This window comes from Populus trichocarpa, chromosome 11 (assembly GCF_000002775.5).
Source record: "Populus trichocarpa isolate Nisqually-1 chromosome 11, P.trichocarpa_v4.1, whole genome shotgun sequence".
Classification (NCBI taxonomy): Eukaryota; Viridiplantae; Streptophyta; class Magnoliopsida; order Malpighiales; family Salicaceae; genus Populus; species Populus trichocarpa.
This window is the reverse complement of record NC_037295.2, coordinates 11,795,624-11,807,331: the sequence shown is the minus strand read 5'-3', so window position 1 is coordinate 11,807,331 and position 11,708 is coordinate 11,795,624. Positions and strand designations below refer to the sequence as shown.

The 11,708-nt window shown below is 36.4% G+C and overlaps 1 protein-coding gene across 1 annotated transcript; it reads right to left on the bottom strand.

Moving 5' to 3' along the window:
- Positions 1-7,697: 7,697 nt before the first annotated feature.
- LOC7483641 (uncharacterized) lies at positions 7,698-9,515 on the bottom strand. Its single transcript, XM_002316734.4, has 2 exons — positions 9,211-9,515; positions 7,698-8,895 (listed from the first exon to the last, which is right to left on the bottom strand). The coding sequence occupies exons 1-2, from the start codon at positions 9,308-9,310 to the stop codon at positions 8,060-8,062; spliced, it is 936 nt and encodes a 311-aa protein (XP_002316770.4). The 5' UTR covers positions 9,311-9,515; the 3' UTR covers positions 7,698-8,059.
- Positions 9,516-11,708: the final 2,193 nt, after the last annotated feature.

The window sequence follows — 11,708 nt, the reverse complement described above, 5'->3', positions numbered from 1 at the left end:
ACCATAATTGAATCATATTATCGTAAAGTTTTTAGCAATCCAAGGACAAAGTCCATGCTAAGATGTTGTCATGGTCTGCCTGGAATGGGAAGTGGCATATAGAGCCTTGCTGATTGCTTGGTTCCTTTATTTAATTGGCAAATCCGACATCGATCCCCCACTGTATGCACGTCCTTCCATATTTGAGGCCAGTAGAATCGATCAGCAATAATAGCAAAGGTCTTATCACAACTGAAATGCCCAGCTAAACCCCCACTTTGGAGTTCTGTTATAAAAAATTCCTAAAAAGAGCCACGCGGAATGCACAACCGTGATTTGTAGAATCGAAAGCCATCACGCGACACATACTCTTTCCCAGATACATGCCCCTAAATGGAGATATCACTCCATACGTTACCAAAGTCCTCATCATTGGCATACTTTGTTTTCAGACTATCAAAACCTGCAACATTAGCTGAAAACATATGCAGCAAGTGTGGTCTCCTGCTTAAGGCATCAGCCACCTTATTTTCCTTCCCTGACTTATGTCTAATAACAAATTCAAACTGTTGTAGGTAATCCATCCAGCGAGCATGTCGTGCATTAAGTTTACTTTAGGAATTTAAATGTTTCAGGGAGTCATGGTTTGTAAAAAGGATAAATTCTCTGTAGATCAAATAAGGGCGCCAATGCTTGAGTGTTTGAATTAAAACATAGAATTCCATATCATATACCGAGTATCGCTGGCGAGTGTCATTAAGCTTCTCACTATAAAAAGCAATGGGATGACCCTTCTGACTCAACACACCCCCAATTCCCACATGCGATGCGTCACAAGCTGCTTCAAAATTTTTTGAGAAATCTGGCAACTTAAGCACTGGTGTTTGCCCCATCTTTTCTTTAATTTCTATGAAGGCTTTGGCAGCTGCAACACTCTATGCAAATTTCTTTTCTTTCAGGCACTCGGTGATTAGGGCCATGATTGTGCTGAAATTGTGAATAAATCGCCGATAGAACATGGCCAAACCGTGAAAGCTTCTGACATCGGAGAGGTTCTGGGGTGTTGGCCATTGCTGGACAGCCTGTACCTTCGCAGGGTCAGCCTGGACACCTTGATTAGAAACTATAAAACCTAGAAATTTGGCACTTTTCCTCATAAATGAGCACTTGTCTTTATTAATATAGAGCTTTTCAATTCTCAAGACCTTCAGAACCTCTTCGACATGGCTCAAATGCTCCTACACACTTCGACTAAAAATTAAGATGTCATCAAAATAAACAACAACAAATTTTCCCAAGAATGGTTTGAGAACTTGCGTCATTATATGCATGAAAATGCTTGGTGCGTTGGTTAATCCGAAGGGCATGACTAGCCACTCAAATAGACCATCTTTCATCTTGAAAGTTGTCTTCCATTCATCACCCCCTCGGATACGGATCTGGTGGTAGCCACTTCGTAGGTCGATTTTGGTAAAAATAGAGGAGCCATATAGTAAATCCAACATATCATCAAGACAAGGAATGGGAAAGTGGTACTTTACAGTTATCTTATTAATTGCTTGACTATTGACGCACATCCTCCAGTTACCATTTTTTTTGGTATTAGTAAAACCAGAACAACGCAAGGGCTAAGACTGTCTCGAATGAATCCTTTGTTTAGTAATTGCTGAATTTATCGGCTTAGTTCTTCATTCTCTGTTGGGCTCATATGGTAGTGTGGTTAATTAGGTAGGGTGATCCTGGAATCAGATTAATAGCATATTGCACTTCCCTCATGGGAGGTAGTTGATTTGGAACCTCGTCAAGCATGATATCCTGAAACTCCTCCAACATTGTCGAAAACTCTATTGGAATAATGTTGTCCTCTTGCTTCACGTCACGACTCACTATTACCAGCACCATGTTATCCTCATGTATAGCTTGAGAGAATTGTTGCATCGCCAAAACTGGGACAGCCTCCTATTTTGTATCAAATTCTGAAATCTGTAGAGGGTCCAACACAAATTTCTTACCTCTGAAATTAAAAGAGTAAGTATTAGCATACCCATCATAGAGAACTCTTCGATCATAGAGCCACGAGCATCCTAGTAGCATATGACAAACAGTCATAGGAATTACATCACACCAAGCTTCGTCCATATATTTTCTTCCTAATGAAAATTTAACCAAGTAACGTTGTTTCACTAGGACAGAATTGGCTTCATTAACCCAACTAATTTGGTAAGGAGCGGGGTGCTTCTCAGTCTTCAACCCTAAGCGCTGATAGTTTTAGAGATCACATTCATGTTGCTGCCATTATCAATAATGACATTCAAAGCCCGACCATTATGCTCCAAGCGAATGTGAAAAATATTTGTGCACAACCGTTCAGGATTAGCTTGAAGTTCTTTCCTCGTTTCTGTCAACACTCGATGGATAACACATGTAACATCCCACATCAAAAGAAGAGTGTCCAGAGCTAGGGCATATTAAGGCAAATGGTACCTAACCTTGTAGGACGCGTTTTAGGGCCCATGGGCTGCCAGGAACAAAACAGTGAGGCGTGAAAGCCGGGTTGGGCTGAGCCATTGCAGACAATATTCTGCAAGGGGGAGTGGGTCGGGCCTTACATATGGTATCAAAGCCGAGGACGACTCGTTCTTAAGGTGGGGGGATTGTAACATCCCACATCAAAAGAAGATTGTCCAGAGCACACAGGCCCCAAAACAAATCCTACAAGGTTAGGTACCGACTGCCTTAATATGTCCTGGCTCTGGACACTCTTCTTTCGATGTGGGATGTTACAATCCCCCCACCTTAAGAACGAACCGTCCTCGGCTCTGATACCATATGTAAGGCCCGACCCACTCCCCCTTGTAGAATATTGTCCGTTATAGCTCAGCCCAACCCGGCTTCCACGCCTCACGATTCTATTCCTGAAAGCCCACAGGCCCAAAAACGCGTCCTACAAGGTTATGTACCAACTGCCTTAATATGCCCTGGCTCTGGATACTCTTCTTTCGATGTGGGATGTTACAATCCCCCCACCTTAAGAACGAGCCGTCCTCGACTCTGATACCATATGTAAGGCCCGACCCGCTCCCCCTTGCAGAATATTGTCCGCTATGGCTCAGCCCAATCAGGCTTCCACGCCTCACGGTTCTGTTCCTGGCAGCCCACAGGCCCCAAAACGCGTCCTACAAGGTTAGGTACCAACTGCCTTAATATGCCCTGGCTCTGGACACTCTTCTTTCAATGTGGGATGTTACAATCCCCCCACTTTAAGAACGAGCCGTCCTCGACTATGATACCATATGTAAGGCCCGACGCGCTCCCCCTTGTAGAATATTGTCCGCTATAGCTCAGTCCAACCCGACTTCCACGCCTCACGGTTCTATTCCTAGCAGCTCACAGGCCCCAAAACGCGTCCTACAAGGTTAGGTACCAACTGCCTTAATATGCCCTGGCTCTGGACACTCTTCTTTCGATGTGGGATGTTACAACACAGCTGGGTAAGTCTAATGCACCCAAGTGCTCTTCTTTACTGTGACCACTTCCATTGATTTCTTCTCCCTCCATGTTTTCAACAACGTCCTCTACTATCAATTCCTTTTCACAAATGAATGCTAATTTTTTTTTCTCTCGTAGGACACACCACAACATAGTGTCCAAAGCCTTTACACTTATAATATTGTGGTCCTTCATTCGAAGCTTTGGTTTTTCCTTTATAATCTCCACTTATCTCGTCTCTACCTTGATCCCTCAGCGATGGGGGCCTTTGGGTTGTAGATGCTGGGACATGTTCTGATCTTGACTCCCACGATGTCCCTCTCCTCCCAACCGACGACCCCATTTGTTTTTCGATACGGAGTGCCAATTGATACGCCTCCTCTACATTGATTAAACGTGCAGTCCACATTTCTTTACGCACTCGCTGCATAGTCCAGTGTGGTATCGGGCTAAGGTTTATTGCTTAGTCTCCACAATCTTACTACAGACAGTTAGTTCGTGGAAGCGATCTATAAATTGGTCAATACTCAATGATCCTTGCCTGAGTTGCAACATCTCTTGGAACATCATCTGCTCATAGTCAATGGGCAAATATTTTTTCCTTTAGTCGCTCTTTCATCTCTTCCCAATTAGAAAATTATGGTCTTCGTGTTCGGCGCAATTGTTCTTCCACGCTTCCCCACAATGCTCGTGCATACCCCTTCGATTTCATCCGAACGTGACAAACCTTCCTATCCTTTAAAACAACAAACCAATCGAAGTAATCCTCGATAGCCGTTAACCAGTCTTCAAAAGCACTGGGTTCTAATTTTCCAAAAACATCTGGCACGTCAACCTTTATTCTTTTAGTCAGTTCATCAAGGGGCTGATAACCTACGCCATGATCTGCATGTCCTCTGTGGTTGTGACCTTAAAAGGAAGAATAATGGAAAAACAGGTAAGAGTAGTCCTGAGTGCAAGAAACGAGAGATGGATTCCATTGAGATAAACATGATTAAAAAATGTCTATCCAATTCAACACCAAATGGACAAACATGAAAACCCTTTGCCTGATGATGAGAAAATCTCATATATCAAAGGGAAACCTGGCAAACAAAGGGGAAGAAGTCAAGTTTGCTTTCAGTTCAGAACATAATCAAGAATTAACAAGTTAGAACAATGTGGAAGTTTCATTAGATGGATTTTGTTAATGAGTGTCGCATTTGTGATTGTAATTAATTAATTCTTTTAATTTGAATCAAATTAAATCTTAAATTTAATTAAATTTCTAATAGAACTCGTGATTAAATCAAATTGGTTTAAATTTAATCTTTTTTAAAAAGAAAAGGATAATTTTGGGGGAAACCCAAAACTAGATTATGACATACTCGATGATAAAAAATTATTGATTATTTTGAAATTGACGTATTAATAGTTGAACGTGTTGAAAATAAATTTTAATTTGAATTTTGATTTTTTTTTTAAATGCTGAAAATGCAAAAAAAAAAAAAGCATAACACAAATACTTCAAAAATATATTTTTTGAATTTTTTTAGATTTTTTATGGAAAATTTTTGAAAAAGCGTGTCAAATTTTGGACTACGAAAATGAGCATCAGGAAGGCCTAGGAAATGTTTTTGCAGAGGTATCTTACTCCACTGAAAATATTACCGTAAACTATGTAAGGGCAACTGAATCCGCCGAGAGGGTTCAAGCCAGTCTTACCATTGGAATTCCTGATAATTTGTCAACATTAAAAGAGCATTGCCAACCAACTGGAGTGCTCATTCCTGATAATTCATCAAAAGATCTATTTTCTTATAGTCATTAACTAGTGTAACATGTATATGCTCTTGAATTCCCATTACTCAAAGAAATATTAATTGCCTTGGAATCTCACTTTGCAAAGCTTCAGTAAATTATATTTGTCTTTGACGAAGTGTTCATATATTCTTCAACTTAATCAATAAATCATGGTATGATTGAATGAATTTCTGAACTTGAGGAGTCAAACCATCACCTAAATCAAAGTAGCCAAATCTACATCTGTATGAGAAACCTAACACAAGCCTTCTGAATAGAGGTCAAGTGATTTTGATAAACCAAAAGGTTTGGTACTTCCCAAGAAGTTTTTCCGGTGATTTTGATTACTCTCCTCGTTTACTACCATCTTCTAGCCTCCACTCATATTTCTAATGACCTATGCATTTGAAGTTTCAGCAACAAAGATTTGCTCAAACAAATCCTTTTCTTTCACTTTATCAGTTGATGAGGCAGCAACAATTCTTTTCATACTATCACCACCTTCTAAACCTTTTAAAACATCACACCAATCTCTCATGTCTTGTTGATCAACCTTTTCTTCAGTGTTATCTTCCTAGTATATGAATCTAGTGGACTTTCACTCCTTGAAGCATGCAACTCATACAAGATTCTTAATTGTCAAGCCTAAATTTCTCTTACCTCTTTTTATTATAAACCTTGGCAAATTAATAAGTATAGCTTCAATCTTGTCCATTTGATTTTTTATTTTATCGAATGCTACATTCATACACTCAAATCCTTGTTGCGTAGCTTGTAAGAAAAGGAACATGTTCTTGTCTTCCTTGGGGGATGACCTGTATTTGGAAAACATTGTCAAATCTCAAATTTTATGTTAGTAAAAAAAATCTTCACACATCCTCTCGTATGTTTATACTCAATATAATATCACTTCACTCGTGTTTCACTCAATTCTGACTTTTCACGATAATATTCTCATGTTTTTACGGTAAGAATTCTAGAATCCACAAACAAGATATAAACAACCTAATAAAGCTTAAATCATATTAATAAAAATCTGACCCAATGATTACTTGAACCAATGAATCAAAGTTTTTGGATGAAAGGCCTTAAATCTTTGATTATAGACAATCAAAAACTAAAAATATAAGGAAAAATGCCACAAAAATATTTAATCTTTGATAACTCATGAAGAGTTTAATAAAAAAAAAACTAAAGTATGAGTAATCTCTCACAATCAAAGTCTCTTATTTAATTAATCTAAAACAAATTAAATAACCCTATTTATAATAGATAAAAACATCTTTAAAAATCTAAAAAAATAATAAAAGAGTATTAATCCAAATAGAAAAAAGAATCATAAACCAACTAGAAAAATAAAATAAATCTCGCACAGTAGCTTTTAGACCTTATCGCAAGGCTTTTACAATGTTTGATTACTATGAAATTTTAATCCTATAAGAAAAAAGACCTCTAGAATCTTCTGAAAAATTCTTAACCGGATCCAACGGTTGAATAGAAAATTATATTTGTTAGCATAAAATTATGTATTAGAAAAAAAAAACTCAAAACCACCTCTAATATTCTTAAATAATAAGGATTGTTGTTGCATGAAAAATCCTTGCAAAATAATGATTCCACATGTAATGATTTACTTGCCTTGTAAAAATCCACAAATCATATGAAAAATATCTATTTTTTTTAATTTCCTTATTTGTTGGCAGATTTCAAACATGTAATTCTTATTCATTTGGATGAGCTAATAGGCCTATCAAATATTGATGGAAAGCTTAAGATGTCTAGTTTTCATCTTAACTAGAATCGCGATAAAATCTCATATGTAGTTTCAGATATAACCTAAACAGTATATGAAGGTTTATCTAGCAAATTTGCAACTTATTAACCAAAACATTCAGAATCGACCCAATCAATTCCTCTTCTTATTTTCAAACCTTATAATAGGTACAATTGACACCTCTAATGAATCTTTGGTGATATTCAATGATTCACGTCATTTTGTACTTCTCCACTTGTCTTTTTGCTTTTTTTTTATACCCATTTAACTCTAATTACCTTGTGTCCTTGGGAAGTTATGTCAGATCCCATGTAGTATTTTTGTTAATAGCACTCATCTCCTTCTTCTTCCATTTAGCTTCGTGGGAAGGTTTTTCAAATGTAATAGAATCATCACCTCTAAACAAATAAACAAATAAAGTATGCTAGTATTATTAAGATTAATTCTCTGCGTGACATCGTATATCTCGTGTATGCTTTTTGTCTTCCTTGGAACTGAACTTTAGGATCCAGTTGTACTATCAGCCAGGAGGTAAAGAAGGTGCAACCTGGAACTCTTCTTCATTCTTTTGTTCTTATTGCTCTTGTAAAGTCAACTGTTGTGGTTGATCTTCAGTATTCTTAACTGAATTATTCAAGTTTAGTCATGATACTACTACCTTTCACAAAACAAGTTCAACATTCAACACTAAGAGCATTAATTAATAATTATTGAACATATGTAGAGAATTGCTTACCACAATAACGGATCCATTACAATGAGATGCATCAGAAACCTTAAGAACTTATTCTAAGAGCTTAGATCCTGCGACTCAAGATACAGCAAAAAACAAAAAAAAAAACTTTTGGAATTGCACAGCTGTTTAGGGAGTACACCGGAAAACCGAATCAGGCAATTGCACATGGACAGTTGAGCAACATCACTAATCATGTCTACTTGGATATGATACAACTGCTTCCCTCATTATAAATAATTGAAGATACCTAAGAGTATTGTCTTCCTGTGGGGAAAATAAAACATCCTTTCTTCTTCATATTATTCAAGAACAGGAGGCTTGCTAGTATTGATCGCAGCTTTTGGTTTAGCACATTCAATGTCCCTATGTTTTGAGATCTTCATTTCAAAACCCTCAAACATTTGCTCTAATTCTGAAATCTCCTCTTCAATATCTTTGCTTATGGCCACTCTGCTCCTAAAGCTACGTATTTTTTCAAGCCCTGCACCTACTTCGATCTTAATCACATCCATTGTAGCGCAAATTGCTCTGTTTTCCTCTTTTGCGACTTTGTATTTTCTCTTTAAAGATCGACAGCTATCAAGGGACTTGAGGAGTTGCTCTGAAAGCGTCCGGTTACGCTCCTGAAGTGCTGCATTTCCTTGAGCTTCTCCTCCGCTATTACTACTTTTCTTCTGCGGGGCACGAGCTTGAAGTTTTGCCATCAATGTCTCATTTTGGGCTTTGAGGTCACTGACCAGCTCCTCCGCTTCATTCAATTCATGAACTTTTCTTGCAATCTCTGCTGCCATAATTTCCTTTTCCTTTCCCAAGCTTGAACACATCATTTCTAGGCTCTTTCGAGCCGCCATGCTTGCATTTAGCTGCTTCCTTAACCGCTCTTTCTCGTCACCTACAGATTCTTGCGGTTTCTTGTCTGCTGGAGCTTGACTCCGTCTAAGATCCGTGTTGCACCGCCTAAGCTGAGGTGCCTTCTTCTTGCCAGATTGGGATTTTTGGATTCGGAATTTAACATCATCCAGAATGGACACCATTCCAGCGAACCTTCGCATTTTACGGTCATCGTTGTCTTTTGTGCTAGCTTCGTTGTGATCCTGGATTAGTTTTAATAGTAGCTTCACATTTGTTGCAACACCTACACCGGCAGAAGAGAATTTATGTACAAATAGGAAGAACAAGTTACTTCTACCCAACAAAGAAAAATAGCTCGATGCATGCTGCTAATTGCTAATACGAAGCCTCATGGGAAACTCTCTTAATCATTTTATTTTTTCATTAGTTTACCACGCTATATACCATGCATGTTGAATGTAAAAGCTTTAAAGCAGCAGGATATTTCTTAATTTATTTCCTTCCATTATCTATGATCTAGTGGCATGTCATGGATCTGTTTAATTCTCTTGATCAGCAGATGCAAAAAGGAAGAAAAGAAAAAAGAAAACGCAATCACCTTCTAAGCTATAATCTTCTGGCCCTTGATCAGTCGAGCTTGTTGGAAGCGGTAGCAATTCAGGAGATGAAAATGCTCGAACGCGGCTAACATTTTCCATGGCAAGAGTTTTAACAGAAACACGATTTAGTTAGGTCTAAGATATTAGATACATATATCAATCGTCAAATAGAAGAAAAGGGTGTGTTGGATATCAATTTTTAATTGGTTCTTATTTTATTATGAGAGATCCAAAAAAGGGAGACTGCAATGCATTTGCACTCTCCTCTTTCTTGTTTTTTTGCCCTCCCTCTCTGTTTCTCTGTGTTTGCTCTTCTTTTGTAACACAAATTTCTTGGCTGTAAAACCATGCGTGATTGTGGGAGATGGGGTTTGACTCTTTCAATCTCTATTTATTGCTTTGACTTTCTTGGCAAATTCTACATTGCCTCTACCCAATTGACACATGCACTTCATTTCTCAATGTGCATGAGTTTTTTTTTTTTTTTTTTGAGTCGAACAACATCTCAATTATATAGCTTGTGGTATAGGCTTTTTTGCAGAGGTAAGAGGTAAGAGATAGCCTCAGTAATGAATATTTGGAAAGCAAGCAATAAAAGATAAGCTCATGAGACCCACCTTTAACATGAAAGAGCGACTCGATATAAAGATACAACTACTACATTGGTCGAGCTGTGACGCGGTTTCAGAGTAAAAAAAATTTCAAACGCTAAATATAGTTTAAGTATTTCTAATGTGTCTTTTAATAAATATAGATTTTACTCATAAACTTAAAATTAAACCTATATTAAATAGTATTTTTATTTAATACTGAGACGGAAATGTATTAGATCTACCTATATCAATTTAGATTGGCATGCGAAATTTATAAAATCTTAAAAAAAAAAAACAAACTAAAAAGTTAAATCTCCAACTACCTCAATGTTGAAGAACAAAATTAGTAAAAAACAAAACTGGATTTTTTTAAAAAAAATTGAAATTAAGTCAACCAATCAATCTTGCGACGCAAGTCATGCATGCCATTGGATTCAATAATTTTTTTATCCTAGAGATTATTTTTTATTTAATGGATTTATATGAGAAACAAAACGCATGAGAATTTTTTTGTATGAAATATTATTTTTAAAAGAAGAAAAAATCATGATGGATACATGAGACTGAGATAGAAAAAATAGATTATTGAATAAAAAGGTCAAATTGATTTTTTTTTGTTTTAAGTTAAATAAAAGAAAATAAATCATCGATAACAAATGATGAAATTATTTTTTTTAATGAGGGGCAAAAACGGCACTAAACAAAAAAATAATAGACTAAATGTTGTGGCTTAACCAGTCGAACCTGCGATTCGGGCCATGAACTCAACCGAGTTAAATTTTTTTTTACATAAATCTATAGTTAACCTAAATATACAAAAAAAAAACAACAAAAAAGATCTAAAAAATAACCTGGTAGCGCAGGCCCATGGCCTAGTGCCCTAAGCAATAACTTGGGTGTGTGGGCCTTCAAGCACAGACCCTCATTGTGCTTGTATTTGAACAACAAGTCGTCGGTTTTTTTATTAGAAAAAAAATAGACAAACAACCATCCTATAATTCACCCACCACAGTGTTGCCTTGAAAATCAATTATATGGGTTTTTTACCCAAAAAAAACCTATTTAAACCCAAAAACACTCTTAAAATATCAACAAACCAACATATCAACCAAATAAATAAATAAATAAATAAAGCCAACTCACAAAATTAACTTGAATCAAATCTCTCATTCTCGACTTAGATATGATTTTTTAAGCAATATTAAAGCTCAAAACAACGACTATAAAACATTTTAACCTAAAAATACTCTACAAACACTCTTAAAACATCAATAAACTAACATATCAACCTAATAAACCAAAAAAAGCCAACTCACAAAATCAACCTATATAGAATCTCTTATTCTTGACTTAGTTCTTGTTTTTTAAGCAAAATTGAAGCTCAAAACAACCATTATAAGATTCCCCTCATTGAATAGATTTTGTTGACACCGATTTCAACTATTTTGATGGTCAGAATAGTTGTCAACAATGAATTTCTCTCCCTACGTTGAATTTCAATGAGTGTCTCTCTTTCCCCTCACAAAAACAATGACTGAGAAATGAGGAAAATAAAGTTTGGTATCAAAATAAAGTTTCTGATAACTAAAGGTACCGACCACTTGTTAAAAAAATAGGGGACCAAACAATTTTTTTATAAAATTCAAAGCTGCCACCTATTTTTTTCATATTTTTCACTTTAGTCCTCTATGTTTCGATTTTACAATCTCTTTAAAAAAGATGTGATTGGCTATTAATTTGGGATGAGAATGACTCAATTGTGGGGGGGAAAAACATTTGAGAACCAAACTGAAAATTTTAAAAAAAAATTGATTATTCAAATCTACAATGTTTTGTGAGAGAGTAGACAATGCATCTTCACAATAAAATCATCATACACTTAGTTTTTTTTTATTTATTTAATC

Excerpts from the sequence above, each read along its gene's own strand:
- LOC7483641 (XM_002316734.4), bottom strand. The coding sequence starts at position 9,310 with ATGGAAAATGTTAGCCGCGTTCGAGCATTTTCATCTCCTGAATTGCTA. Across the intron at positions 8,896-9,210 it reads AGAAGATTATAGCTTAGAAG|GTGTTGCAACAAATGTGAAG; the intron begins GTGATTGCGTTT and ends CTGCCGGTGTAG.